The sequence below is a fragment of the Diplotaxodon limnothrissa genome, linkage group LG4, assembly GCF_057381915.1.
Source record: "Diplotaxodon limnothrissa isolate DT_005_m linkage group LG4, D_limnothrissa_male_GT1.1, whole genome shotgun sequence".
Taxonomy (NCBI): Eukaryota; Metazoa; Chordata; class Actinopteri; order Cichliformes; family Cichlidae; genus Diplotaxodon; species Diplotaxodon limnothrissa.
The window spans coordinates 9,833,247-9,859,436 of record NC_140599.1 but is presented as its reverse complement, the minus strand read 5'-3'; the positions used below and the strand labels follow the sequence as shown (position 1 = coordinate 9,859,436).

The following is a 26,190-nucleotide window of genomic DNA, read 5'->3' as shown; positions in this document are numbered from 1 at the left end:
TATGGGAACCGGATCAGAGACCAATTATGCTTTGTGTAACATTCAGCGATTGCTCTCATTTACAGAAATTACCGGCGTCTTTGCTGCGATGTGACAAAATAAATGAACGCTGTGTGTCCGCAAATACAGCCAGATGATTCAGCATGTTAAAATATTCAGGGGAAATATTCATTGGGAGCGTCGATTTGCATGTGTAGCACAGATCACGGGAATTGTGGAACAGTGGAAGCTGCTGTTTATTATCTTTTGGCCAAGACGTCGCATTGTCTCCTTCTCATTTACTTGAGTGTTTTCTCTCCAGCCGTGTGCTTTCTCTTCCCTCTTTTTCCTCTCTTACGCTGCCACTCCGATTGATTCCGCTTTTTTAATTTCACAGCATAATCCAATAAACCTTATTGTTATTGCAGCAATTAACATTTAAGCTCGGCGGTGTAAAAAATGAGACATCTGCCACGGCTGGTGTGAGTCACGTGGCTCCGGTCATGGCTTCACGGTCGGTTAGCGCTCCCCCCTCGGCAGATCTGTGAGCAGTTCTCCCCCCGGCTACCTGCTCCTCCAGGTCCCACCTGGATCACTGAAACAAATTAATTATATTGATTTAAAAGCCTCTAATGACTTAAGAACTGTAAATGTATTAGAGGTTTAATCGCTCCACTTTTCACAGGCCTCAGATCGCGTCATGGCTAAGTTCGTTTGCATTAAGGAACACATGCTTACAGCACGCTCAGGCTGTATTAAATTATACGCCGCTACCTGTTCAGACGCTGTTCTATTTGCAATCAGGAGCTCTTATAGATTTTGATGTGATACCTTGGATTCTGAGGAGTTCTCTGGCCGCCGTTATTTCTTTTACACATCCTGACCAAACAATCAGCTACTGTGGAACCAGCCCTGCCAACTGTTACTTTATGTGGGCCTGCAGAGTAGACAAAATCTGCTGGTGAAGATTAAGCATGCAGTCTCGTCCTAGACTCAATGCTTCTCATTCTTTCTCTGACTGGTTGCTACTGCTTATTCATGCATAAAAGAAATGTAAAAAAAAAAGTGCAAATATTTATCTCGATCTCGCCCTGTAAATCGTTACAATGTTAATTTTACCCTCCGCTATCAGGTTAAGTGCTAATGAGGGAAGCTTGCTGGCAAATTAAGCTGAATGTCGCAGAAAAAAAATCTTCCCAAAAGTTGATTATATCATAGATGTCACGGGAGGGAGGATGTGACAGATTCGGCAGCAGGTGGGGTGTAATCAGAACAATAAAATAAGAAAAACAAAAGCGATGAAGGGATGACTAATTATACAAACAGCCAGATGGAAAAAAGGAAACACAGATGACATGGAGAAGGACCGGATAAACATTAAAAGATGGTTCTGAGTTGGGGGAAAAGAAAAGAGGAATTTCACAAAGGTGGGCGTGTGCGCTTTCCTGAATACTGTTGAGTCATTTTGTATTTATATTAACCTCTTAGTTTTAGCCACTGTCAAGCTTTGCGTACTTGGCTGTTAACCGACTGTGAAATTAAAAGAAGTAATAACATTATTTAAAAAGAAGAATGAGGGATGAAGCCTTTCTGCTGCAATGCAGCCACTGTCCATGTAACTAATTAATTACTAGAAACAAGTGGCTTGGGAAAGGAAAAGTCAGGCTCAGGTGATGATATTGTTGGGTAAAAGGAGGAGAAGAAGAAGATCTGACATCCAAGACAGACTTCGCCTTATGACGGGACCTTGACCTCTGCAATGGGATGATCTTTGATCTCTAACAGTGGTTCCCGTCGTCATCTGCAGGGAAAAAAATGAGTAAAATCATTGTCGGGAATTGATCCGATACTTTACAGTCCCCATCTGTCAAGCCTGGTTTGCGCTCTGCTGTACATCCATTTTTATCTGAATATTGTATCGTAGATCACTGGATGCAAATGGAGCAGTTTGTCTTTCTGTCACTATGATGCTCAGCTAGTGTCTCCTTGGCTTGGCCTTTCTCTTCATCCCTAATAACTGCCGAAGGATATTGTTCAGCTGAATTCTAATCACATTGAGTAAAAGTATTGATTGGCGGGGTCCGAGGAGTTCTTCCAGCCACTTGGCCTTTATCAATCATCACCCATCAAGGTACACTATCCTCTCTGAATCTTCACACTGTTTGCGCACTCGCACTGCCCCACTTTATTTCACATCAGTGAATATGCCACATTTCTGTATATAAAGGACATCTATTTCCCTTACCGCATACAGCGAGGTGTTGACAGAATCGATACCGAAAGCCGTAGCGGTTTTTTTATGTTTGCTTGCTTTGCCGTCTCAAAGTTTTTCATTAAACACACCGGCTCTTTTTTTCCCCTTCATCTTTTTTATGAGACGACACATCTGATGTCATTGGTTGTGTTTCTGTGCCATTAACTACCACGAAACATAAATTTTGAATCATATCAGTGCATTTCCAGTTTTGTACCCACTGTGAAGAGATGACATAAAATACGACATTAAATAAGATTGACTGATTGCTGGTGGGTTTGTGTGTTTTTCAGTCGTGAGGCCTGTCCTGTCCTCTCCAGGTAGCTTCACCCCCCATCTTTAAAATAAATCATAAATCTAGTGCCCTTGGTTACCTGGTCTATGTAGACAACCTGGATTGACTGATGTAAAACTTTATCGCTTCTGTCAGATATGTGGGATGGATGGGTGGACACTGTGGCCAAAACACCTCTGTTGGCTTGTGTTACAATTCAATTCAGTTCAGTCCAGTTCAATTTTATTTACATATCACCTTTATGCTGTAAGGTAAAGATCGTACTATAATACAGAGAAAAACCAACAATCAGACGAGCAAGCACTTGGCGACAATGGGAAAGAAAAACTCCCTTTTGACAGGAAGGGGAGGGAGACAGGATTAAAAAACGCACTGTTGAAAAGAGCCAAAGATTAATAATAACGAATGATTAACTGCAGACTGGCATATAAACAGTGTGAGTGAAAAGAAATGAGTGAGGAAGTGCATTATGGGAAGCCCCCTCCCCCGCAGCCTAGGCCTATTGCAGCCTAACTAAGGGAAGATGTAGGGTCACCTGATCCAGCCCTAAATATATGCTTTATCAAAAAGAAAAGTTTTAAGTCTAATCTTAAAAGTAGAGATAGTGTCTGTCTCCTGAATCCAGACTGGAAGCTGGTTGCACAGAAGACAGGCCTTAAAGCTGAAAGCTCCCATTCAACTTTTAAATACTCTGGGAACCACAAGTAAGCCTGCAGTACAAGAGCGAAGTGCTCCATTGGGGTGATACTATTAGGTCTGTAAGATAAGATAAGGCCTGATTATTTAAGACCTTATATGTGAGGAGAAGGATTTTGCAGTGTCAAATAACAAATGTTTGAAATGTGCACCCTTTAATGCCTCCTCTCACCTGTTTTTCTCCCACACAGGGCATTTACAGCTGTATTCATGGGGTGCAGATTGAGGAGAAAAGCAGCTCTGCATTGAACTCGCCATCAGCCACCATGAACAACACCCATTCGAACATCATGCGGCTCCTACGGACAGCCAAGAACATGGCGTCCCTGTCAGGGGTGAACGGCTCACCACACAGCGCTTTGGACTTCATCCGTCGTGAATCTTCTGTTTACGACATCTCCGAACATCGGCGCAGCTTGGCGGGCCACTCTGACTGCAAGCCACCCTACATGCCAGAAGACAACATGTTTAGCGACTACATCAGTGAGGTGGAGAGGACGTTTAGCAACCTGCATCTTAAGGACAGCAATTTGTATCAGGACCATTATCTACACCACCATGGTTCAACTTTAGGGCTTAGCGGACCTCCTCCCAACAGACCCCATAGTTTGGGTAGCGCTAGTTCTTTGGAGGGCGGCATGTTTGACTGTGACAGCCTGGGTGGAGGGGTGACCCCTATTTTTACCACTCAGCCCTGTTCAGCACTGACCCACAGGAACATGAGCAAGTTTGACCTGCTGTCCGGACAGACTCCTCCCTCGGGCCAGAGCTTCAAGGGAGGCCTGCCCGACCTATATGGGAAATTCTCCTTCAAAGGAGGTGCCTCGAGTTCCACTTACATCCCTGGACATAGCTATTGTCCAGGGAGAGGAGATGATGATGGGAATATACGCTCAGATGTGTCAGACATTTCCACGCACACGGTAACGTACGGAAACCTGGAGGGTAACGCCAAAAAGCGCAAACAGTACCGGGACAGCCTGAAGAAGAGGCCGGCCTCTGCCAAGTCCAGACGGGAGCTAGACGAGATTGAGCTGGGCTACAGGAGGAAACCTTACCACATCAGTCACCACCACTATCACGGGCACCGCTCTGGTTCCCCACCGCTGCTGCCCTCTGAACGCAAGAGGGGTGGCGGAGGAAGCGGGGGAGGTGGAGGAGGGAACAATGATGGGAACTCTTATCTTTTCAGAGAAAAGGAGAGCGTTAGAGATTTTTATTTGGACCAGTTTCGGCCCAAAGATGGTGTCCCTCAGTGGGAACACGTGGACTTGACTGAGGGTCCTGGGAACAGAGATGGAGGAGTAAGTACCTGCGCCTCCCTGGTACCAGTGGATGACTTTCTTCAGAGCAAACCCAAGAAGTCTGATTCAAAGAGCGGGGGAGGTTCTGGATTGGCTGGGGGAGAGTGGGAGTGCAGGAACTGTCGGGCTAGTGGGGGACTGGGGAACAAGCAGATGTCATTGCATGGAGGTGGCTATGGTGGCGGCATGAGTTGTGGGTCCTCGGGAGGGGGAGGCAGTCGTCCCAGCTCCGCAACCTGCATGCGTTGTGAAGGCTGTAAAAAGACAGGAAACCTCTACGATATCAGCGAGGACAACAACCACCTTTTGGAACAGATGGGGGGCGGGGCGGGTGGGGGAGGAGGGGGTGGCATGGGCGCAGGCCCTCAGTCTCAATCTCAGGCACAGCAGAGGCGGAAGAGCGGCGGTTTCGGTAAGCCACTTCGGCGGCAGCACTCGTATGACGCATTTGTCGACCTGCAGAAAGACGAATTGGGTGGGATGGGCAGTTTGATGGGAGGCTTAGGAGGAGGTGGGGGCATGAGCGGTGCAGGCATGGGTGGAATGCTGCCCCCACCCAGAAGTGTTAGCTTGAAGGAAAAAGAACGCTACATGGAGGGCAGCAGCCCCTTTGCGCACATGTTTGAACGCCACGGGGGCTCCGAGAGGGAAAGGGAAAGAGACAGGGACCCATTGTTTTACGGAGGTGAGAGCCGGTCGGGCCTCTTCAGAGGCGGAGAAGGTGTCCACCGCCGCTCAATAGGGGAAAGAGACATGAGAGACAGGGACAGGTCTTTGATGGAAGGAGGGGGCGGGGCAGGGTTCTCTTTATCCAAATCACTTTACCCCGACCGGGTAAACCAAAACCCCTTTATACCCACTTTTGGCGATGACCAGTGTCTGATGCACGGCGCCAAACAATATTACATGAAAAAGCAACAGCAGCAGCAACAAGTTGCCAAAAACAGCCGAAGTGACTTCAGGAGCCAGATGAGTGCAACTTCGTATCTGCCAACATCTGCCACGGCGGCCGGGGTGATGTCCAGCGCGACGCCCCGGTTCCCGAAAGAGCTCAGCCTCGGTGGAATGAACCACCACGGTTCCATGCTGGGGGTCGGACCCCCGCGTCCCTTCAACGGAAGCAATGGCCATGTGTATGAGAAACTCTCCAGCATTGAGTCTGACGTGTGAAAGACAAATATGGGAGGAGGAGCGGAGGCGAAGGAGGGGGGAGTGAGGAGAGCAATAGAGGCGCATCTAGTTCTAGGAGATCAGGGATGACTTTAAAGACGCTGTAGACACACTTTAACCCTAGCCCATATTGAGATGTTAGGATTGGGAGGAGGGGAGGTAAGGGATTAAAGGAGGAAAAGACTGAAAGGTGGAGACTGAAATATAAAATAATGCGTAGAAGTTTTGATTTTTGCAAGAAATAATGGGAAACAAATCAGGACACCCTGAGGAAGTGTGGGATATCGCCCCCTTCTCTCAGAAATGGCCAAAGCTACTCTACTTTTATGTCCAAACACGGTCAATAAACATCCTCCCCTTAACTCAAGTCTACCATTTTCCATCCACCAGTGTGGCAGAAGTCAGTGTACTCGGTCGGCGTCGCGACGAGGCCGACACCTCTTCATAGTCTGCTATGGGACGTGTCGAGCCTGCTGCGATTCCATGGCTGTCTGAAAGGCTCCCTGCTGAGCGCTCACGAGGAAGGACAGCGAGAGCAGAGACGGGATTGAACTGCCCATCTGCCCCAGTGTCACAGCAGAAAAAGTAGATAGGGTCACGTTTGCTGGAGCGGCGACACGGGACGATGACTGCTGCTTCCCCGTCTTTCTCACGCTCAGTCAGGACGGAGACAGCCCTGTCTGTCCATCTCTTTTCGCAATGCACTTCAGTTCTCAATATCTCCTCTTTCTCTCCGCCCCACACCCCCCCATGCTTTTCCTCCTCCTCCTTATCCTCGACGCCAAAAGAGCTGATCTTGTTTGCTGTGAGAAATACAATCAATGAATGATAATAAGATATTCTTATAGAAAAAAATAACAGGGTATAAGAACAACAGTAATACTGATACAGTTGTGAATAACAGAGATGTTTAGTGCTGATTATAATAACACTGCTTATAATATCACTAAGTTTTTACTTGTTTTGTGTTCTCGCCGTAAAATCTTTCACTGCTGTTTTTAGCATCTGTGGTTGCAGTCTGTCTGCCCCTAGTGGCAGGAGGAAAGTTGTTCTCAGCTCAACCAACAAGCCAGAAAAACTGATTTTTTTTAAATTTGAAAAAAGAAATATTTGTTTTTGGTTTTCTGTAGAATGCTCTTACTACATGTTCATGCATTTATTTGCTCCTTGTAGAAAAACAAGATCTTGAAGATGTATTTGGAGTCGGCAGAAACACGACACTTAACATTTAAAGGCATCACAAGTGCACAGACGCGCGCACACACGTTCGGTTTCTGTCCGTCTGAACTTGTGTTCTTTTGAACGATGACGTGCCGACGGGAGCTGAGGATGCTTGGGAGGAAGGACGTGCCTTAACGGTCTCCGATGGAAGTGTCCTCCAAGTTCACAAGCGGCCCTCGCGCAGCAGCAGCCACCACCAGGACGGACCGGCAGGCTTCATAAAGGCCACTCGGCGTTCTTGGGGTCACATTTATGAGCCAAAACTGCAGTAAAACAAAATCAAAGATTTACAGCGGGCTTTGAGGCAGTGCTGCTGCTGCTGGTGGTGGTTTAGATACAAGATACCGTTTAAGATCTTTTATAACTTTGTAAAACTGTATTTCATATGTCAAGTGTGGGCAGCGTTTTATGAGCCACCTGTATTCAGGATGTCCCATTGTCACGGATAGACCGATGAGTCTCAGTTCACAACATTGGCAGCCTTTAGAACACTTGTTTTTATTCAGGTTACACAATGACAGTCATCAGGCACTTAACTTTTTCTCGGCCTCTTCACCGGTATCCTGTCAAAGGCGTTACTTTTCGCTGAGCGGGCCGAGGGGCTCGCACAGTAAGCTTTTGTTTGGACATCACGTGTGATTAATATTTGCGCTGTCGTTTACGTAGGCGAAACGCTGCAAAAAGAAAAGAGAAATGTGTAGGAGGAGTGTTGCCGTCCCGCGACAACAATGCTGATGGAAGTTTGAGCAGAGAGGAAGATGTCTATTTGAGAGACTGGCTGATTGCTTTTTACTTTGACTGATGTACATAGTCTTTTTAGCTGAAGAGGCCTAATTTCTTGGACAGGACTTTTTACTCAGTGTAGGTTCAGGCACTCAGTAGACATGCCTTATCATCCCATTGCCCTCGCCCCCACCCTGAGCTGTCTGATGATGACTCATCGCATTACTGTACAGAACAGAGGGAGCCCTGGTAGTTCTTTAAAGGTCTGATCTTCGATTAGTTGGTGTCAAAAAGTTCAAGGGCTGCTGGAGATTGCGCGGGGAGCGCCGGTCCGAGGAGTGTGATCTTTATCATTGTCGACCACTATATCTTAAGGCACCAGTGGAACGGACTGGGGAGGATATGCACGCGCACACGCGTGGAGGGAAGCGAATCAGGATCGAGTGATAACAGCTGTTCTTTTTTTAAACACTAACTCTGTTGACAACTATTCATAAATTCAAAAACTTGTCCTCCTCCTCTTCCTCATCCCTCGCTCCACAGATCACACTGTCAAAGCGAGACTTATCGAGCTAGCCTTAAATCCGACTCATCTGCCCCCCACACACACCCTCCTAATAAACAGATTGGGATCTCTGGAATTTTTATATGCACACATTTTGAAAGTTCAGGTCAACCATTAAAAGCAAGCTGGTATAGGAAGGAGAACGGCCAACGGGGAGTTGGGGGGGGGGGATTCGACAAGGAAATAAGAAGAAGGAGACTTTGCAGTGGGTATCAATCAGCGTCAGCATTAGTATGTTAAATCTTTACCTTGTAAATAATAATATATTTAAAAATCTTTTCACTTTGTACAGTAAACAGACAGACAGGATGTAACTTTCAATATGTTTTACAGCAATTTAAGAAATAAAGAAAACAAACATAAAAACTCGTAAAAACTGAAAAAAAATCACACAAACAAAAATATGCAAAATATAGTTAAGACACAGATATTACTAATCATAAGTGATATAATTGAAGCTCTTTTTTTCTTTCGATCTCATGTTTACTTAATTATAATAGTTTACCAATCAGTATACTGATTATGTTAAGAATTATGCTTTTTTTCCCCTTTTTTTCCTCTTATTTTCACTCAAAGTGTCAGAGGATAATTTTACTGTAGGTGTAGACGTTTGGTGATTTGAAAAAAAAAAGAAGAAAAAACAGAAAAAAAAAACAAGGGGGAAAAGTTTAGTTTTAGGAGTCTTCGCTAAGTTTCCCTTGGATTGTGTTAGATTCTCTCTTTTTAAGGTAAGCTATTCTTCATGCTTTTCGAGCGCAATTCAATTATCTACACATTTATGTAATACAATATTACATGTATACAGAGATGATATTTGCATATAGAGGCAGTATATTGTGATCCTTCATTTTTAAGCAGCGATCCTTGTTAAAAAAAAAAAAACTTAAAAAAAAACCTCCTAAAAAACATTTGTGGATTTTTTTTGTTTGTTTTGTTTTTGTTGCCCGTTTCTTTTTCGATGTGGGCTCTAACGGTGATTGCACACAGAATTTAGAGCCATTGTCAGTCCGGCCTATCCTGTTATATCTCTGTTTGGGATAGACATCACTGTGGTAAATAAGGAAGATACACACATGCACACACACACACACAAATGCACACTGGACTTGCCCCAGTGTTGATATTGTGATATTGCTGAGGATTTAGGCACAATCTTGTGGAGAAAACCGTGAGCGAGTGCAGTTTCATCTCAGTTATGTGAAGCTGAAATGCATTTGTACAACCCCTTATTAAAAGGTGAAACATCTCTTCCGTCATGTCTCTGTGCAGCGGTTTCTTTGTTCTTTTCTCTTTGCTATGGGTGAATAAACTGCCGTTGCACCGTTTTCGCTCGCTTGTTACTCAACTGTGCTACTTGACAGCTGGAAACAACTCATATGCTTCGGATCCTGATTTGTTTTGTGTGCCACCTTGTATTTGTCTGTTTGAGAAAGGAAGTATCGTTTGTAATCTGTTGTGTACATATGCAGGGTTTTTTCTTCTTTTTTCTTGTTTTCACACAGTCAGAAGCGATTTCCTCGCTCTTATTCTGTATGGTACTGATGCCAATAAGTCTCTATAATCTTCTCATCAGCCCCGAAAGGAGAAATTCATCTCTCTTCTGTTTTGCCCCCCCTTTTTTTTGTATCTCTAGAGGGCTTGATTGAAAAGTGAAAAAAGTATCAGTGTGCACATAGACTCTGTTAGGTTTGCAGATTTTTTTCTTATTCTCCTCATTTGCAATAAACAGCATGACCAAACAGAAAATCTTCTTACTGTACGCCACATTTTATTTTATTTCATTTCATTTTGTCAGGATTTGGAGGGTAACTAGTTTGCTACCACTGGTTGGGAGGTGTACCTGGCGCTGCGGTGAGCATGCTATCATCAGACCTTTAGCACCTCCAGCTTCAGATCGGTCTGTGCTGCAGAGTAAGCAGGGCTCATTTGGAAGCCTTTATTTCCCTTAAGGCCAAATTGTTCCCAGCTTCCCTTCTCTCTGCACACATTTGTTCAGATAGTTCACATAGGGGAAAACACTGGCACTTTCCCCCTTTTTTTTCCTTGTCTTGTCCTTTTTTGGGGGGGGGGGGCAAATTAGCAGGCTGGAACATCCTGAGAGTGGAGGATGTAAATATCACCCCAGATGACGTGTGTGCGGGGGTTTTTTTTTTTTTGTCAGTATTAATGACACATGGGACCAAATACCAGCCTGACAGTCGTCTGCAGGGAGCGATGTAATGGTTAATCTGACTTGTTGAAAATGCTTTTTTTTCCCCTTCTTTTTTTCTATGTGTATGTTTTGGATAAAGGGTATTTGAGAAGTTTCTCATATTTCCAGCTTTCATAATTGACTCTGAACTGCTAATTTTGTAATAAATAAGTGTGATTTCACCCGGTGCAGACAGAAGGAACTATACTGTGATGTTATATAGCTGATTTATTCTGAAGGTCCGTGTGATTTGTTCATTCTTATTCATGACAGAAAATATTTTAAGCCTCTCTTAATGTGTGTTACAGATCTCGCTTTTTACTGACGCACACAAAACTTTCTACGAAACTGTGTACAGTTTGTTTTGTTTTTAATATTGCGATTTTCCACCGTCATCATTCACAGATTGAGAATCGGTCGCGCTAACTGGGTGAAAATTGCCGATGACATAAGGGGTTGCTACCAAATGTATTTCACAAGGTTAACAGGTTTATGAAATCACAAACATAGCCTGATTGAATTAACTGTGGGTGACAAAAAAAATGTAACATAGAAATAATATCAATTGTATACATAATATTATTCTTGGCCATTCTTTTCTCTTTTTGTGGCCCTTTACTTTGAAACAATGCCAAAATTTTTACACCGTACAAACAGAAAAACCACACAAAAACAAATAATTGTACAGGTTGTGTATATACTGAATACTGGGGAAAATATTTACCTTCATTTTCTTTTTTTTTATGGAAACAAAGTAATCTCAATAACAAAATTAACCACATCATGACAAAGTTGCAAAAAAACATCATTAAGGTACTTCTAATAAGGATCATACTGATATCTACAATTATAAGTGCTGACATAAGACTATTCTTTCTCTTTGTACATGATGAACAAAATGAAGTGTTGAGTATTAATAATAAAAAACTATAAGTTTCACGCGTATGTGGTCTCTTCTTAAGCTTTTTGGTGTTTATCTGAATTTCAAAGAATTGGTGATAGCCTGTAGATAAATGATGGACATGGCCACTATGACATCATTGGGAAGTCTCATTCTGAGCTTTTGCCCAGTACCATCTTGGTATTTAAGCATGTGATAAAGAGAGGGCTTGACTAAGGAGGGATAGAGTGTGCCTACATGCTAGTGACTTGGCAATCATTAGGTGCAGCAAACCCTGTTTTATGGTCTTTATGGACACTAATAGGGACCATAATCATAAAGTCACCAAGAAGGTGTTTACTGAGGTCAGAACAGTGAACCACAGGGCTCTTTTCCCACAGTCTCTTCTTTGTACCCTTAACAACACCTCAGTATATATCAGGGTTGGGCAACTCGAGGGCCGGTGTGCTGCAGGTTTTAGATGCGTCCTTGATCCAACACAGCTGATTCAAATGGCTAAAATACCTCCTCAACATGTCTTGAAGTTCTCCAGAGGCCTGGTAATGAACTAATCATTTGATTCAGGTGTCTTGACCGAGGGTGAGATCAAAAACCTGCAGGACACTGGCCCTCGAGGCCTGGAGTTGCCCACCCCTGGTATATATCAATAAAAATGTGGTTTGACGACCATGAGATCATTTTCAATAGTAGCTGCATAGACAGGAATCACCCTTGCTCACTTCTGATGTCACAGCCAATCATTTTGTTCTATAAGCTGGCCTGAAATGTCATAGAAACTGTGCAGTTTAGAAAAGAGCTTCAAGAGTTACTCCTATTAGGCTTCCAAACGGTAAAGAGTTACAGCACTTGAATGTTGATTTCACTTTCCAAGCTATGTCCATCTTTTATATACAGTCTGTGGCACTGAACCATACATGAACACACTTCTGGACCCCCTTCAACTCAATATGTATCTATGCAAGCTTGGATAAGGCTGCATTCAAAACCGACTTACTAAGAATACCGTCACTGAAGATGAATCTGTTACAGGGTTACCTAACTCATTAGAGTACATTACCATAATTAGCTTGCTCATGTTGGTTATAGTCCACAGGGTGTTTAGCCTATTGTACCTTTGAGTGTGATAACTTTACCTTTGCATAGCAAGTTGATATTTGCAGCGTGCCCTCCACTACATCACTAACCACAAGATTACCAGCTTTGGCTGAATGCCAGCCACCATGGTTTCAGAGCTGAAGGGCTGGCATCTCCTCTTCAATGTGCCTCACCACCAGGGATGTGAGATGGCACTCAGCATATACTGTAGGTGCTTTACTAAATATGAATTAGAGCCCCTTAACAGCTGACAGGTGCTTAGTTTCACCCAGTAACAGATTGTTTATTTGAGACGAACCCTTTTTTATGCTGCTACAAAGAAGTAATTTGAGTTTTTACTTTACACTCATTATTTAGTTTTATGCAAGAGAAGCATCTCTTGCGTATGGCTTTCATGTCCCCAGGCTTTCACACAGTTGGTCTTTCCACTGGGCTGGAAGCAGTCGGTTTAGTTCTATACGTTTCCTTTATCCCCCCCTTGTTTGAGCATACCAGCCTAATTTAAAACCCTTCATGTGGGTATTTCTTCTCTTCCCGCTCTCGTTCATAGACACATTCGTCATGGTGCTTGCAAATGCATCATCTCTCTGTCACACACAAGTTGGCTCTCTATCTCTCATATCTGGCAGAAATGACAGGAATTCCTGGGAGAGGGGAAGAGCGATGGAGAGGGCTGCATGAGAAACCAGGGCCATATGGTGACGGTATGGTGGAGTGCCTGGGTCTGGGTCTGCCCTCTCTACAACCCACACTGCTGCTGGCAGGCCGCACAGCCTCGTCTAATCCCGTCCAGCCCCCTCGGGGTTCTCTCAGGCTGCTCTCTCAGGCTGCTCTCTCCTCTACCCCATCACTAACTCTGCTCTGATGGACCCTCACAGGACTTTGTCAAAGTGAGAGACCCCTTCCTTAAGCACAGCTGTTGCTCTCAAATATAAGAGGTCCAAACTACACTGGCGCTCATTAATTCACCTCTAATGAAGTGTTTTAACACAATGTACCCACAGTGTCTTTTAGAAGACATAAAAGGTGCCTGTTATGCTCATTTATGGCTCCATATTTTAATAAGTGCACCCAGTTTTACATAATTACTTGTTCAAAATATCCTTATTTATCTAATACTGTGCCTAGATAGAGTCCTCTCGTTTTCACCTTGTAATTTATAATCATTGCCATAGATAGATAGATACTAATATGATCCAGGGGCAATATTAGAAATATGCATTCTTACTGATATCTGTGTGAAAAGTACAATTATCTGCAGTCTCAAGCCTGAGCTAGTTGTTATTGCAGGTTCTTTGTAAAGTAGGACGACTGTATTATTTTTTAACTTTATGTTTAATATGAGTATCCACCACTGTAATAGTATATATAGGATAGTAGGAAAATTAGAGTGTTCCTTCGGGTCAAAATAGCAGGACAGGTTGCAAAATCTGGATGATGAAAGTAAATGAACAAAACGCTCCCCTGTCTCAACAATTGCCATCAAACTGACATTGAGAAGGGCATTTATCTTTCAGCAGTCTCCAGAAGTGTTATATTGTGCTTGTACTGAGCAGGTCCCTTGTGCAAATTTATTTAAATGTATGAATAATAAACAGGACATTCTGTACAGCCGGATACAGACAAAACCTCCCGGAGGAAATCAAAGCAGAAAAAAAGTTGCATTTAGCTAGGCTACTGATGTCTGGAGATATATAAACTCCATTTGATGCAGGATTCATGTCTTGTAGAGGATTTGCATGCAACTACAAGGTTAGTCAAATTTGAATTCATTTAGCCATTAACTGTTCTCGTCACTACACTTTTTTTTTTTTACCTTTTTGTTTCAAAATCGACGTCAATCCAAAAGAAAAAAGTTTTTGTTTTTCACTCTTGTTACGAGCTGGGCTGTAAACTTCCCATTCTGGCATTTTATCAAGCGCGTCTTATCCAGAGTGACTTAAAGATGCATTAGGATTTTTACTGCTCCATAGTACAGAATGAGTGCAATATATCTGCAGAGGTTTGATAGGGTTGTTTGTCAGTAGCAGTGACTCAAAGATTGCTTCACAAGGTACAGTACTGAGACTTACAGCACACGCTTTCCCTCTCCAGTGCACACTAACTCCCGACTGCTCACATTTTCAACATCAGGTCTATATCATGTCGAGTTAACCTGTGTGTGGCCTTTCTGGTCAGACTTCTTTCTCGTTTTTAACGATTCTTTTCAAAATGAACTTCTGTCGATATCTACTCTATGTTCTGTCCATAGACTGTATATAAAAGATGGACATGGCAACGGTAGCATTACACATGAGAAGTAGTTAGTCAATAAGCATTTCTTCTTTTTTTCTTTTTTTCTTTTTTCGTTCTTTAAATGCCATTTATTTATAAAGTGAAAAAGAGGAACAACACAAACGGGAGTGTCAACACAAATCCCGCACTCCTGACCTTACCAAAACAAAGTCAAAAATAAAGACAGAGTCTGACCTCCTTAACTAATTCAAAATAGGAAAAAATGGGTGATCAAAAGAAACGGCAGCTCACGCCTACCCACTCCACTTCCACAACTTTCAAGCCACACTGGTGGGTCGTGAGGAGAAACGGGAGAACCTCTCCTGCCATGGCACTCCATCATCCTTTTAATGGGCGGGTCCTCCAGCTGGGACCAGTCACGTCAGGGCAGTGTATCCATGCACCAATCGGAGCAGGGCCCAATAAGCATTTCTTGGTTAGTCTTCGTTTATGACTCGTAGAATGACCTTATAAAACAGACTTACTACTCAGTGTGACTCCAAACATCAGAAAATGGTTGTTACTGTTTTTGGGGTGAAGGCTGTTTTCCCATGGATTCCTATAGCAACCAAAGACTTTTCCCAGCGATAGCGCTTGACCCTTGGCAATTATAAAAAAAAATGTCAGTTTTAAGTACATCTGGTTTCACTTTTCAAAAACAGAAAACCCCCCAAAAGCCGATGTCCCCCTATGAGCAACCACTTGGTGACAGTGGGAAGGAAAAACTCCCTTTTAACAGGAAGAAACCTCCAGCAGAACCAGGCTCAGAGAGGGGCGGGGCCATCTGCTGCGACCATTTGGTGCGTGAAAGGAGGGAGATAGGACAAAAGACACAGTGTGGGAATTCTGACATAATGCAACCCAGTATCACAGCAAAGAATGTAAAAGACACACATGCAGAATTTTGAGTGAGCTGCTGCTTCATTTACAAGGTAACAAACGTTTAAAGACGCATTACTAACACATTTACACATAAATACTTATCAGTCATCTGGCTTAATCTTACCTGGGATAGAAGGAGCCTGTACGTCATATCTTCTTTAGTTAGTAGTGACTCTCTGCCTCCTCTTGGTGGTACTGCAACTTCTGCATACATATCAATTTACAGGCTAAGCGTGATTTCCGCATAGGCCATAATGATAATGCTACTATATAGAAAGCACTTTCCGTCACTATCTTAGCTTATTTAATTTGTCCCTAACATCAGAAGTATACATTTGTTTTGCTTTGCTTAGTTTTTTGTTTGTTTTCTTTTTTATTCATCTAATTTTATTTTATTTTATTTTTTGGTGGGGGGGTAGTAAAAAAATTAGATGAATTAAAAAAGCAATTGAATGGGATTTAAACATGATTTGCACTATTTTAAAATAAACTAAACCATTACATTACATAATATGGGAACTTAGAAACAGTGGCTCAGTTTAATCAAAGGGGATGTCCAAATTCATGGGCTGCATCCTCCTGAGGACGCATTTGTAGGCTGATTACATCACAGCAACGCGACGAAGGCTGTCCAAATTCATAGACTCCTCTGAATGCAGCCGACAAATGCGTCCTCCTTTTCCCCGAATTTGAAGGATGGGTCAGGTGTATCCTTCGTGGCCCACCATATCCCAGAATTCACAGAGTTTTTAATATTACTCTTATTACTCTTTCTGGGTCACAAAATAAACTTTTAACATATTTTCAGGCGAGTATGTGGGTGTCTAAGCTTCAAATATCTGCTCGGTTTATCAAGATATCACATATTTGCAAAAGTGCTCCGAAGTTTTCAGAGACGCCTGTTACCCACCAGCTCGACAGCTAGCCGGGAGCTCGAGGGTCACTAGAGCCGCCAAGAACGGCACAACTCCCGGCACATCATTTTCAGGTCTTTCGCTACTCAGGTTAAACGTAATATATAAGTCACTTACACAACCTAAAAATGTTATTGTTTGGCTTTTTTCAGTGTTTTATTTATTTCGTGAGTAAATTTGTTTGGCTGAGATTAAAGTTATTAGATTAGATAAAATAAAACTTTATTAAGCCCCTGGGTGGGTTCCTCCTTGGTTTTCACACAGCTTAATAGACAGAAGTGTGAGATGGTCGAGAATTTACACCAGTGTCCTGTTATATTTTAGATAGGAAGGAGCAGACGGCCGAGTTTATTAAACTCCACCGAGATTGTGGTGACGCATATCTGAAGGCTAGACTGTCCAATTTTACGGCCTACCCGACCTTCTGAGGACCCGGCCCACGTAGGCCGCAAAGGCCGGGTCCTCAGGAAGATGCAGCCCATGAATTTGGACACGACAAAAGTCGACTTCAAGGAAAAGTCACTGTGATTTGGGTTTGTCATAGTTTTTAAGAAATTTTAGCTTTGACCAAAGCGCCATAGCAACCATAACCAAAAAAGTACACTTAGAAAGAAGGTGGTGGAATGAACGGTTTACAGAAGAAAAGTTGTGGGTGGGGGCAGAGAGTGTAAGTCATGAAGGAAAAGTGAGATGCATGTAAGACTCGAGACCATCAATTCTACTACCTTCCAAAATAGTAAGGATGAAAACAGGAATCTGCCAAAGACAAAAGCAAACCTGCTGACAAGAGCAACCTTGGCAAACACAGCCAGGTGCTTCAAACACGCTAGTGGTGATGGTGCTTCAACTGCAATGCATGTGGCTGCGAGTCTGGGACTAACTACTCTGGCATCAACCTGAAATGCCTCCTCTCTTCTCTGTCCGTGAGCCTTTTGCATATTCCTCCACACAGCAGGCCTCCTGTCACCCGCCCTGGCTATGATGACACCCACCTCCCCATCCATCATCCCTCGAACCTCCACCCACCCAACCACCAATTCTAGCTCCCATTAATTTTTCAGTCACACTGGCAAGCAAGACTTATTTAATTATTGATGATGGGAGTAAGGTGTGAAGGGGAAGGGAAAAAAAGAGAAATATATTAGTAAGATTCACGAGTAAAAGTCATGTGAGGTAGCGCACCTTAAATATGAAATATGTCACAGTTTTGTATTTTTGCCTCGTTGAAGCTTTCACAACTCAAGAGCCACTCAGAGCCAAAACCTTGCTCTCTGCCTGCCTCTCAATATTGCTGCGCTCTGTCGCTCCTTCCTATTTATCTGCCTATCACCTAATCCATCACCCTATACTCTCTTTATCCCACTCTTACTCACTCTCTCTCCGAGACCCCCTTATATTGTGCGTCAGCCTGAATTATTAGGATGGTGAGAGAGGTGGAGGGGCCATCGTGGTAATAAAAGAAAGAGGGGCCAGTGAGTTATGGATGAGAGTTCACTGGATTATGGAGAATGAATGGGCGAGCTGGATGGTGGGAAAATAGAGGTAAAAGGGGGCAGATTAAAATAGTATAGGTGCTGCAGCACTGTAGTCCAATAAAGCAAGCCTCCATCTGAGTGATGCAAGTCACTTCATCCTTTAACCGCGCGTCCTTAGAGGAGTAATTTGCTTGCATAATGTTGCTCGGCTTTCTCTCTTACTTTCCTCTATCGCTGCCTGTCCCTTCGATTTCTACTTCTCATGAAGTGCCTGCATATTAACAATTAACAGTTACCTAGCAACAGGATATACTGTATTATGTCAAAAAGTGAGTGCAGGAGGCTATTCACAGCCAATAATGACATGCCAATAATGCATTTTTGGCCTCACTGGGCAGTAAATGTAAGACAGACAGCTGAATTGTTTAACTCAACCTAATTCCTGCTTTTGATCTAATGGAAGGCAGATGCATTGTGTTTGACACGTGCCTGTTACACAGACACACACACTGCACACTGTGAACCGCTGCGATCGCCTGTGTTACCGTGCATCGAGATCCTTTTGGAAGAACATCAGGTGCTAATTTCACGCCGCAGGTGGACAGCGCACACACCAGCATTCACGGTGCGGGCAGCGGAGCAAGATGATGTGGCAAAGACTGCGGCTTAATGAATGACGGCATATTTCATGATCCTGTGATTTGCAGACCTGAATAATAAATACTCCAAGTCAGCAGCAGTCAGTGTGGTCGCTGGCATGGTGTTTTTATGACTTCTAAATGTCCAGCTTTCCATTTGGCAGACGTTCATCACAGCAAATAGAGGAGCGAGTTTTTATTTTACTTGCAAATGTCAGTTTGATTTGATTTGGCCTGAAGTTCTTGCAATTCAAAATTAGATCAAAATACAGTCAAGATAAAGGAATGATAGAAAATTTTAAAAAACAGAAGAAGGAAATCTAGCCAGGCTCAGATTATTTAACATGTTCAAAAAGTTTGAACATGTCAGATCTGTAGATCAGGTCTGTTCACTGGCTTGGATTGGTTGGCAGATAACTAAAAGGTCCTAAAGGTGGAAAATGGTACGATCCTAGCCAGTGTGATGTTGCCCATTGGTTTGAAGGGACTCATTCTGAAACCTTGAGATCAGAAATTTAGCGATCGTCTTATTTTTTTTAATTGTTTTTTCGTTTCGCCATTTAAATTAATGAAGACGAAAAAGGGAAGATCCAATTGTGACATATTTGTGACATTGTGACATGTCAGTCCAGATAGCAGAGGCCTTAAGCCTGCAGTGCTTTAGCCTCCCTTTTGACTTTGATAGAGTCTTAAATTGATTACATATACAAAGTGTTAAAGAAGACCTTAACACAAGTGTTTACTGAGGACATAAATGAGGCAAAAAGAAGGGTCAAATAAATGTAATCCCAAACCATTCCTGTCATAACATATTTGAATGTCGGGTGTTTTCTTAGTAGTCCCTTCACTGTAAGACTTACATGTAATATCACAGTCTAAGTAACGTGGTACTCACAACAAGGTGGCGCACTTCTAATATTTTGCCATATCACTGACATTTAATGTGTACACTAATTCACATACTTCAAGATCTGCACTTTTTACTGTTTCAGGCTAGACAGTCACCTTCTCACGTGCCAGCAGTGGCTTTCTTGCACTGCGTGTTGAAGTTTTCAAGTGATCACTGAAACCTGACTTGAAATATTTAGTTCCTGATACGGCACGAAATGACTCACAGTCATCAAAGCACATGTGTGCAGACATGACAGGTGGGCCAACATGACGAGGATGAATAATCAAGATGAAGAGGATACAGAGTAGCTCACGGTTCAGGATTTTGCATTACAGGGAGAAGTAGACCTGCGAGTAGAGAGAGAGCTGGAGAGTAGAGAGATGCCTAGAGACACAGAGAGGGACAGATGGGGTGATAGAACATCAACAAGTGAGAGATCACTATGATACAAAGACAGAAGGTGAAAAGGAAGTGCTGTGGAGAAAGGGTTAAAGAAGAGAGGGGAGAGAGATGGTTGCCTCGGCAACAGCAGCCAGCGTTTTCGCTTTTCATCAATGTCTCACACGCATATGCAGACACGATACACGCGTACAGATACATACACATGTTCTCTCTTTTTCGCCTTTATCTCCTCTGTAGCGTGGAGTTTTTCAGGCACACAGTATATCTTCCTGGATTTCTCCAGAGGGTGGGCTGTTTTTCTGATGTTGTGGCAATGCTGGGAAGTACAGGATACACTTTTAATTCAGTGGTTCTGTTGAATTTTTTGATTTGATTTGGTTACATTTTATCTATATAGCACCAATCGACAACAACCTGAAGTTGCCTCGGGGCACTTTATATTACAATATTAGAAAGATTCCTGAAAACTACATGACCCCCTGTGAGCAAGCAGTTGGCAACAGTGGGAAGGAAAAACTCCCTTTAAACAGGAAGAAACCTATAGCATGGAGAGGCAACCATCTACCATGACTGGCTGGGAGTAATAAGCAAGAGAATGAGGAGGAGTTTAATAATTACTAATGAGGGTAACAGTTGTAGTTTTGTATCCTTGCATCACATTGTTTCAGTTTGTTTGGCTCATCTCATGCTTCATGGCGTTGCATTGTTTTGGCTTACATTGTATCAATTCGCATTACATTGTTTCATCTCATGCCATATTGCATGGTATTGTATTGTATTGTATTTTAACACACTGTATCATACTATATTGTGTCGTATTGCACCATATTGTATGTTGCATCATATTTTGTATCACATCATATCCCACTGTGTGTACTGTATACAAAGATATCATGTACACTCAAAAAACTGTCTATGACTGAAATGTTGACTTTAAGTAATTTGATTACATGTAATTTTCAATGTAATTTTGTTGCTTAAGTACAATGTAAAAAACAATGAACTTTACTTGATTGGTATAAATTCAATAGCAAGCATATTTCCCCTAATAGATAATTATTTGAATAAATAAACCTTTAATTTGGTATATTTCAGTTGCATTTTAGTCAAAGGTACTGCTTCATGTTTATTAAGGGCCAGTATATTGTATATTTTAAAATCTCCTATTATATCACATCACATTAGTTTGCATATCAAAGATGAGCTATATTGTATATTATCATATCTCATAATGCATCACACTACAACAGAGGCTGACTGGTATATGTACAGGTATGGTTTGAAAAAGCTATATGTAAGTTAAGTTTTCTTGATATTGTTCTTTAGCTCTGCATATCCATAAAGTAAACCTGTTCTCTGTACTCTCTGAATGCTTTGTGAAGCCATGTGTCCACATATTTGATCCACATAACTCAACTAAGCTATCATAAATAGAAAAAACAGTTGCTGTAGTCAGACAACGTTAATAATATTACTAATAGTTCAAAGATTATGATCATTATTCTCATATCTTCATGGGAATTATTTCTCCATATATATTATTGCTGACCCGATGCTGTCCTGTTGAGAATGAATTACAGGGTAGGTACAGTAAATAATACAGCAACCATAATAATCGTATAGGTTGAACTGTATTAGCAACGTTTATCTGCAGTGCCACAACACCCCCTCTCAACACCCCCACTCATCTGTATTTCTTTAATATAACATTCATAATTTTCTCTGTGTATTCTCCATTTCCTGCAGGCAAAATGTTGCACCTTCTCTTCAAGCATCATATTTGTTTGCATTTGCTGCAAGCCGCACACAACCTGTCAGCCTTCACCCGGGTGACTCCTGTTGTGCATCAACCTGACACGGATCATGGCTCCGTCTTCCTGACTAAACTCTGTCATGCGTGTATCAGTGTGCCACATCCCCACATGACAGCTGCCACAGGGGTTGGGAAGGGGGAGGGCAGTGTCTAAGGTCACTGTAGCCTCGCACAAGGAGCGTGTGAAAGCTTGTGTTTTGTTACTATGAGTGACGAGTACTGTGTGTGGGCCTGCGTGCGAGGTGTTCGGCGTGGATGACATATCCGCAGAATGATGCTACGTGACGTGGCGGTGCGGACAGCTGCACGTGTACACGCGACATGTGCGTGATGTCGTGCGGGACTGCATGTTATCCATATATGTGCACATTTTTTTATCTCGGTGCACACGCGCGCGGTCACCGAGAAACATCGATTACGCAGACAGATAGGGCACGGACCCCCCAAGGAAGAAGAGCCATAGAGTCATAAAGCACAGGGGCCAGCCGCGACTCACAAGGACAGAACACAGATGATGATGGCACCATCAAATTTAATGGACTACAGGAGAAGGTGGGTGAGAGTAGAAGAAGAGGAGTCGGGAGGAGATGCTGAAAGAGGAGGGACTGTGAGGTGTGCAGACTAAGCAAAGAGGACCCTCAAGACAAACTGGCTTAATTGAGGCAATCACTCTCCTCCACTTCACAATCTGTAATATGGCTGATTTGAATTATGATCTCAATCTGTCCCTGAGAACCTCGGCTTCATGATTTACCTTTCCTTGCTCATCTCCCCCCTACTGACACACACACACACACACCCTACCCCACCCACTCTAGAAAACCATTGCTTCAACTTGCTACCTCAAGCTCTGCACACTTTCAGTTTTGCTAGCTTGGATGTTGATGCCAGGCCAGACTCACCACCTCTTCTTCCTCTCCTCCCTCTTCCTCACTATCCCACCCTCCCTCCTTCCCTCTCGGTATCCGTAGTGATTGGAGGCAGGGTTCGGAGGTTGCTAGGAGACGGGGAGAGTGTGGCAGCAGGCCTCAGTGTGAGAGCGAGTCGTGCTAGAGCGCCGAGGGATGTTAGGAGAGAGCGCTCCCTGCTGTCCACTGCTTACCACTGCTCACCACTGACAGTGCTGTGGATCCGTTCAGTGCCTTAAACTACCTCTCATTTTGGTGAACAAGCAAAAGGATCAGAAACAGGTGAGTGCAGACATATCTCTTTGTTTGCGCGAGAACGAGCAAATTTAGAGTGTGTGCTTTTACACTGCTTGTGCTGAAAATTACTGGTTCGATGGGGGGAAATCACCTTAATGTTGGTGGACAAAGGGAGTACTGAGCATGTCCCTTTCAGGGGAATTCTTCTTTGCATCATCAGACCAGACTGTTAAGGTCACAGATTCAGAGAATTGCTGCTGCATTTCAACTGGGCTGCATCATACTCTTTGATCTGAAGGAGTTTCACTGAGATTGTGAGAGGGTCACCACACCTAGGAGCAATCAAGATCTCATTTCTCTCTGTCCTCAGAAATATGTTCTCAGCCATACATTATCAAAGCAGCCCCACTGTACTGATATAACACTTAATGTCCGTGGGACACTAATTGTGATATTGTAAGACACTTGGGACGGAGAAGGATCAAAGACTGTGAAATTGTACTAGAGCATAACTTTAGAAGCATGCACTTCAAAGGGATAGATGGACACAGATTTATATATACATATATATATATATATATATATATATATATGTAGCCTGCTGAAATGCAAGGCCAGCTCTTGAGCATTAGAGAACAGCTGAATGTTTGTTGTATGACTCTGACTCCATGTGGTCATCAAGGAAACTGCAAATTATTGCTACCTTGGGGCAGATCACTAGATGCTGATGTGTGAACCACATGGATGCTAATGTAGCCTGGGACTGTGCCATGTTTTTAGTAAACCTTCACGTATGAGGTGCCAAATATTTTCGATTTTCAAAACCAATTGTTATTCACGGTTTTGCAAGATTAAAGCCAATTACTTTTACTAACAGAACCTTCAAATTAAGAGTGATTTATTTTTAATGTACAATCCTCAATGCAAACAAATAAATATTAGCTTACATATTTCAAGCAATAGTAACCAAATGTACACAGTACATTTGTCCTCTCAGAATTGGCTGCTCTGTTCTGGGAACCACTGACTCTAAGAAATGTTATAAAATAGTCAGTAGGCAATAGGAACTTTCTAATGAGTGTCGTGCTTCTAGATAAAGGTGACACTTGAGAATGGATTGTATTCAGAGCGAGCGGTGAGAGCACAGTGCAACCATCTATTCTCTGCATGTGCCATTGTTATAAAGCTAAGTTCCAGCTGAGCTTTAATTATCCATTTGCTTGCCGTAATGGCATTATCTTGTCCACATATCTGAGCTGTAGACCTTCTGTATGCTTTGATGTACTTAGTTTTGACGGAAATGCCTTTAGTGGAAATACTGGCTCAAATTTCTGTAGATAGTGTCAAAACGTGCCTGTTTTGCTTCTGTCAGGCTGCAGTGATGTAGTCGGCTTATGGCTCAGTTCTCAGATTCATTCCGGGATCTGTAAAATCTCAATCTGGAAGAAAAAGAAGTGGCAGGCCAAAGAAAAGTAGCTGAACAGTATGTGAAATTCATATCTATAAGAAATACAGGAAAAATCCTGCAGACTTGAAACAAGATGTGAGAGGTGCATCTGGGCCTTCAACTAATCCGTCTACTGTTCACTGAACCCTTATCATAAATGGTCTCAGTTAAAAAGACAGTGTTTAGAAACAGGAGGAAAAGGCTGAGGTATGCAAAATCGCTCAAGAACTGGATTGAAAATCAGCATTAACAATTCTGATGGAGTGATTAATCCAAATTTGATATTTTTGGTTCAAATTGTCATCGATCTATACTGAGGAGTTCAGTAGAGAGGGACAACACTGAGTGTCTACAGCCATGGTGGAGGCTCTGTTATGCTTTGGCTCTGCATTTCAGCCAGCAACGATGGGGATCTTGTCAGAACTGAAAGAATTACAAACATGGAAAAGTACCATCAGATTTTGATCCACCATAGAGTACCATCTGGAAATTGTCTGACTGGCCACTGCTTCATTTTCCAGCATGACAATGATCCCAAACACACAGCCAGTGCAGTGAAAGCATACCTGGATAGCAAAATAAAAACACACAATGGAGCATCGTCACTGATGGACTGGCCTCAACATTACTGAAGCAGTGTGGGGTCATCTTGACAGAGGACAGAACAAAAGGCAGCCAACATCCAAAGAAGTGCTTTGAATGTCCTTGAAGAAGCCTGGAGAACTATTCCTGAAGACTTCTTAAGGAAGAGAGATCAGACTGTGTTACAGAAAAGCTTGTGGTCATACCAAATATTAACTTTCAAAGTCTGCTAGAATTGTAGAGATTTTTCCTTATATACAGGGTTTTCATTTATGTGTGCAAGATCCAATAAGTCACTGCACCTGTTTCCCATTGTCCAAGCAAAAATTAAATAAACGAGCGGCTCAGCGAGGGAATGGGTGGTTCAAGACTTTTGCACACTACTGTAGTCTAGATGCACTGTTCATGAGTTAAAAGCGCTGGTTGTCATAAAGAAAGATGTAATAAATGTCACAGTTCTAAGAATTAATCATCATATAATGAAGCAATCTGTGACAATGTAGCTATGATTGGATAACATGTCTCCTCACAGGTTATACAGGTTGATTATCCCAATTACATGTAATCAGAATACCCCCCCCCCCCCCCCCCCCCAGCCCCATACATATCATATGTTTAAGTATAATTATCATTATTAAATATACGATGATTTAAATTGGATATCTAAAGAAAGTTTCATAAGTTAATACAGGTTATGTGGGTATAACATTTTAATGCTAGGGGGTTTGGCTTATTCATATAAGTGTATTCAGTACCGGTTGCTTTCTTTACAGCTGTGCCTTTGACACTCGTCTGTACAAGATTTAGTGACCTTGTACATGATGGAAAGAGTCTGTGTGCATCCCAGCAGGCGCTCGTGTTGATTGGATAGGCCTGGCTAGGCTGACTTGCCAGCCCAGAGTATGAGCCCTTTATGTCGCCTCTCAGCTCTTTCAGTTTGACTTGGTGGCGATACAAGTACACAACTGCTCGCGAGCGATTCGTGCTTGAACGTTTTTCTTTTACCAGCAAACAACAGTGTCTGCATGAAATCGTTCATAGAAGGGAAAAAACACACACACACACACACACACAGAAATGTAGATACGTAGCCTTAAAAATTATCCACAGTTAAGGCTCTGTGATGCAGTTGCTATGGCAACTATGATAGAAATAGACGTGTATCTGCAAGGGAATGAAATGTATTGAACTGCTGGTTAGAAAAAGAGAGGTTTTACCGTGGTGATTGGCAGGTTAAATGAGTGGCTGCATGCGGATGTGCACGCTTGTGCGCAAACGGTGCGCTTGTGAGTTTCAGACTGGAGTTTTGGGATTGTGTTTTGCCAGTATGTG

At 42.7% G+C, this 26,190-nt stretch overlaps 1 protein-coding gene across 1 annotated transcript in view; it reads left to right on the top strand.

Annotated features, from left to right (window-relative positions):
- grin2ba (glutamate receptor, ionotropic, N-methyl D-aspartate 2B, genome duplicate a) overlaps positions 1-5,698 on the top strand; it is a 97,967-nt gene extending 92,269 nt beyond the window's left edge. Inside the window, exon 14 of the mRNA XM_085352106.1 lies at positions 3,416-5,698. Coding sequence (XP_085208232.1) covers positions 3,416-5,698 — 2,283 coding nt within the window. The remainder of the gene's footprint in view (positions 1-3,415) is intronic.
- Positions 5,699-26,190: the final 20,492 nt, after the last annotated feature.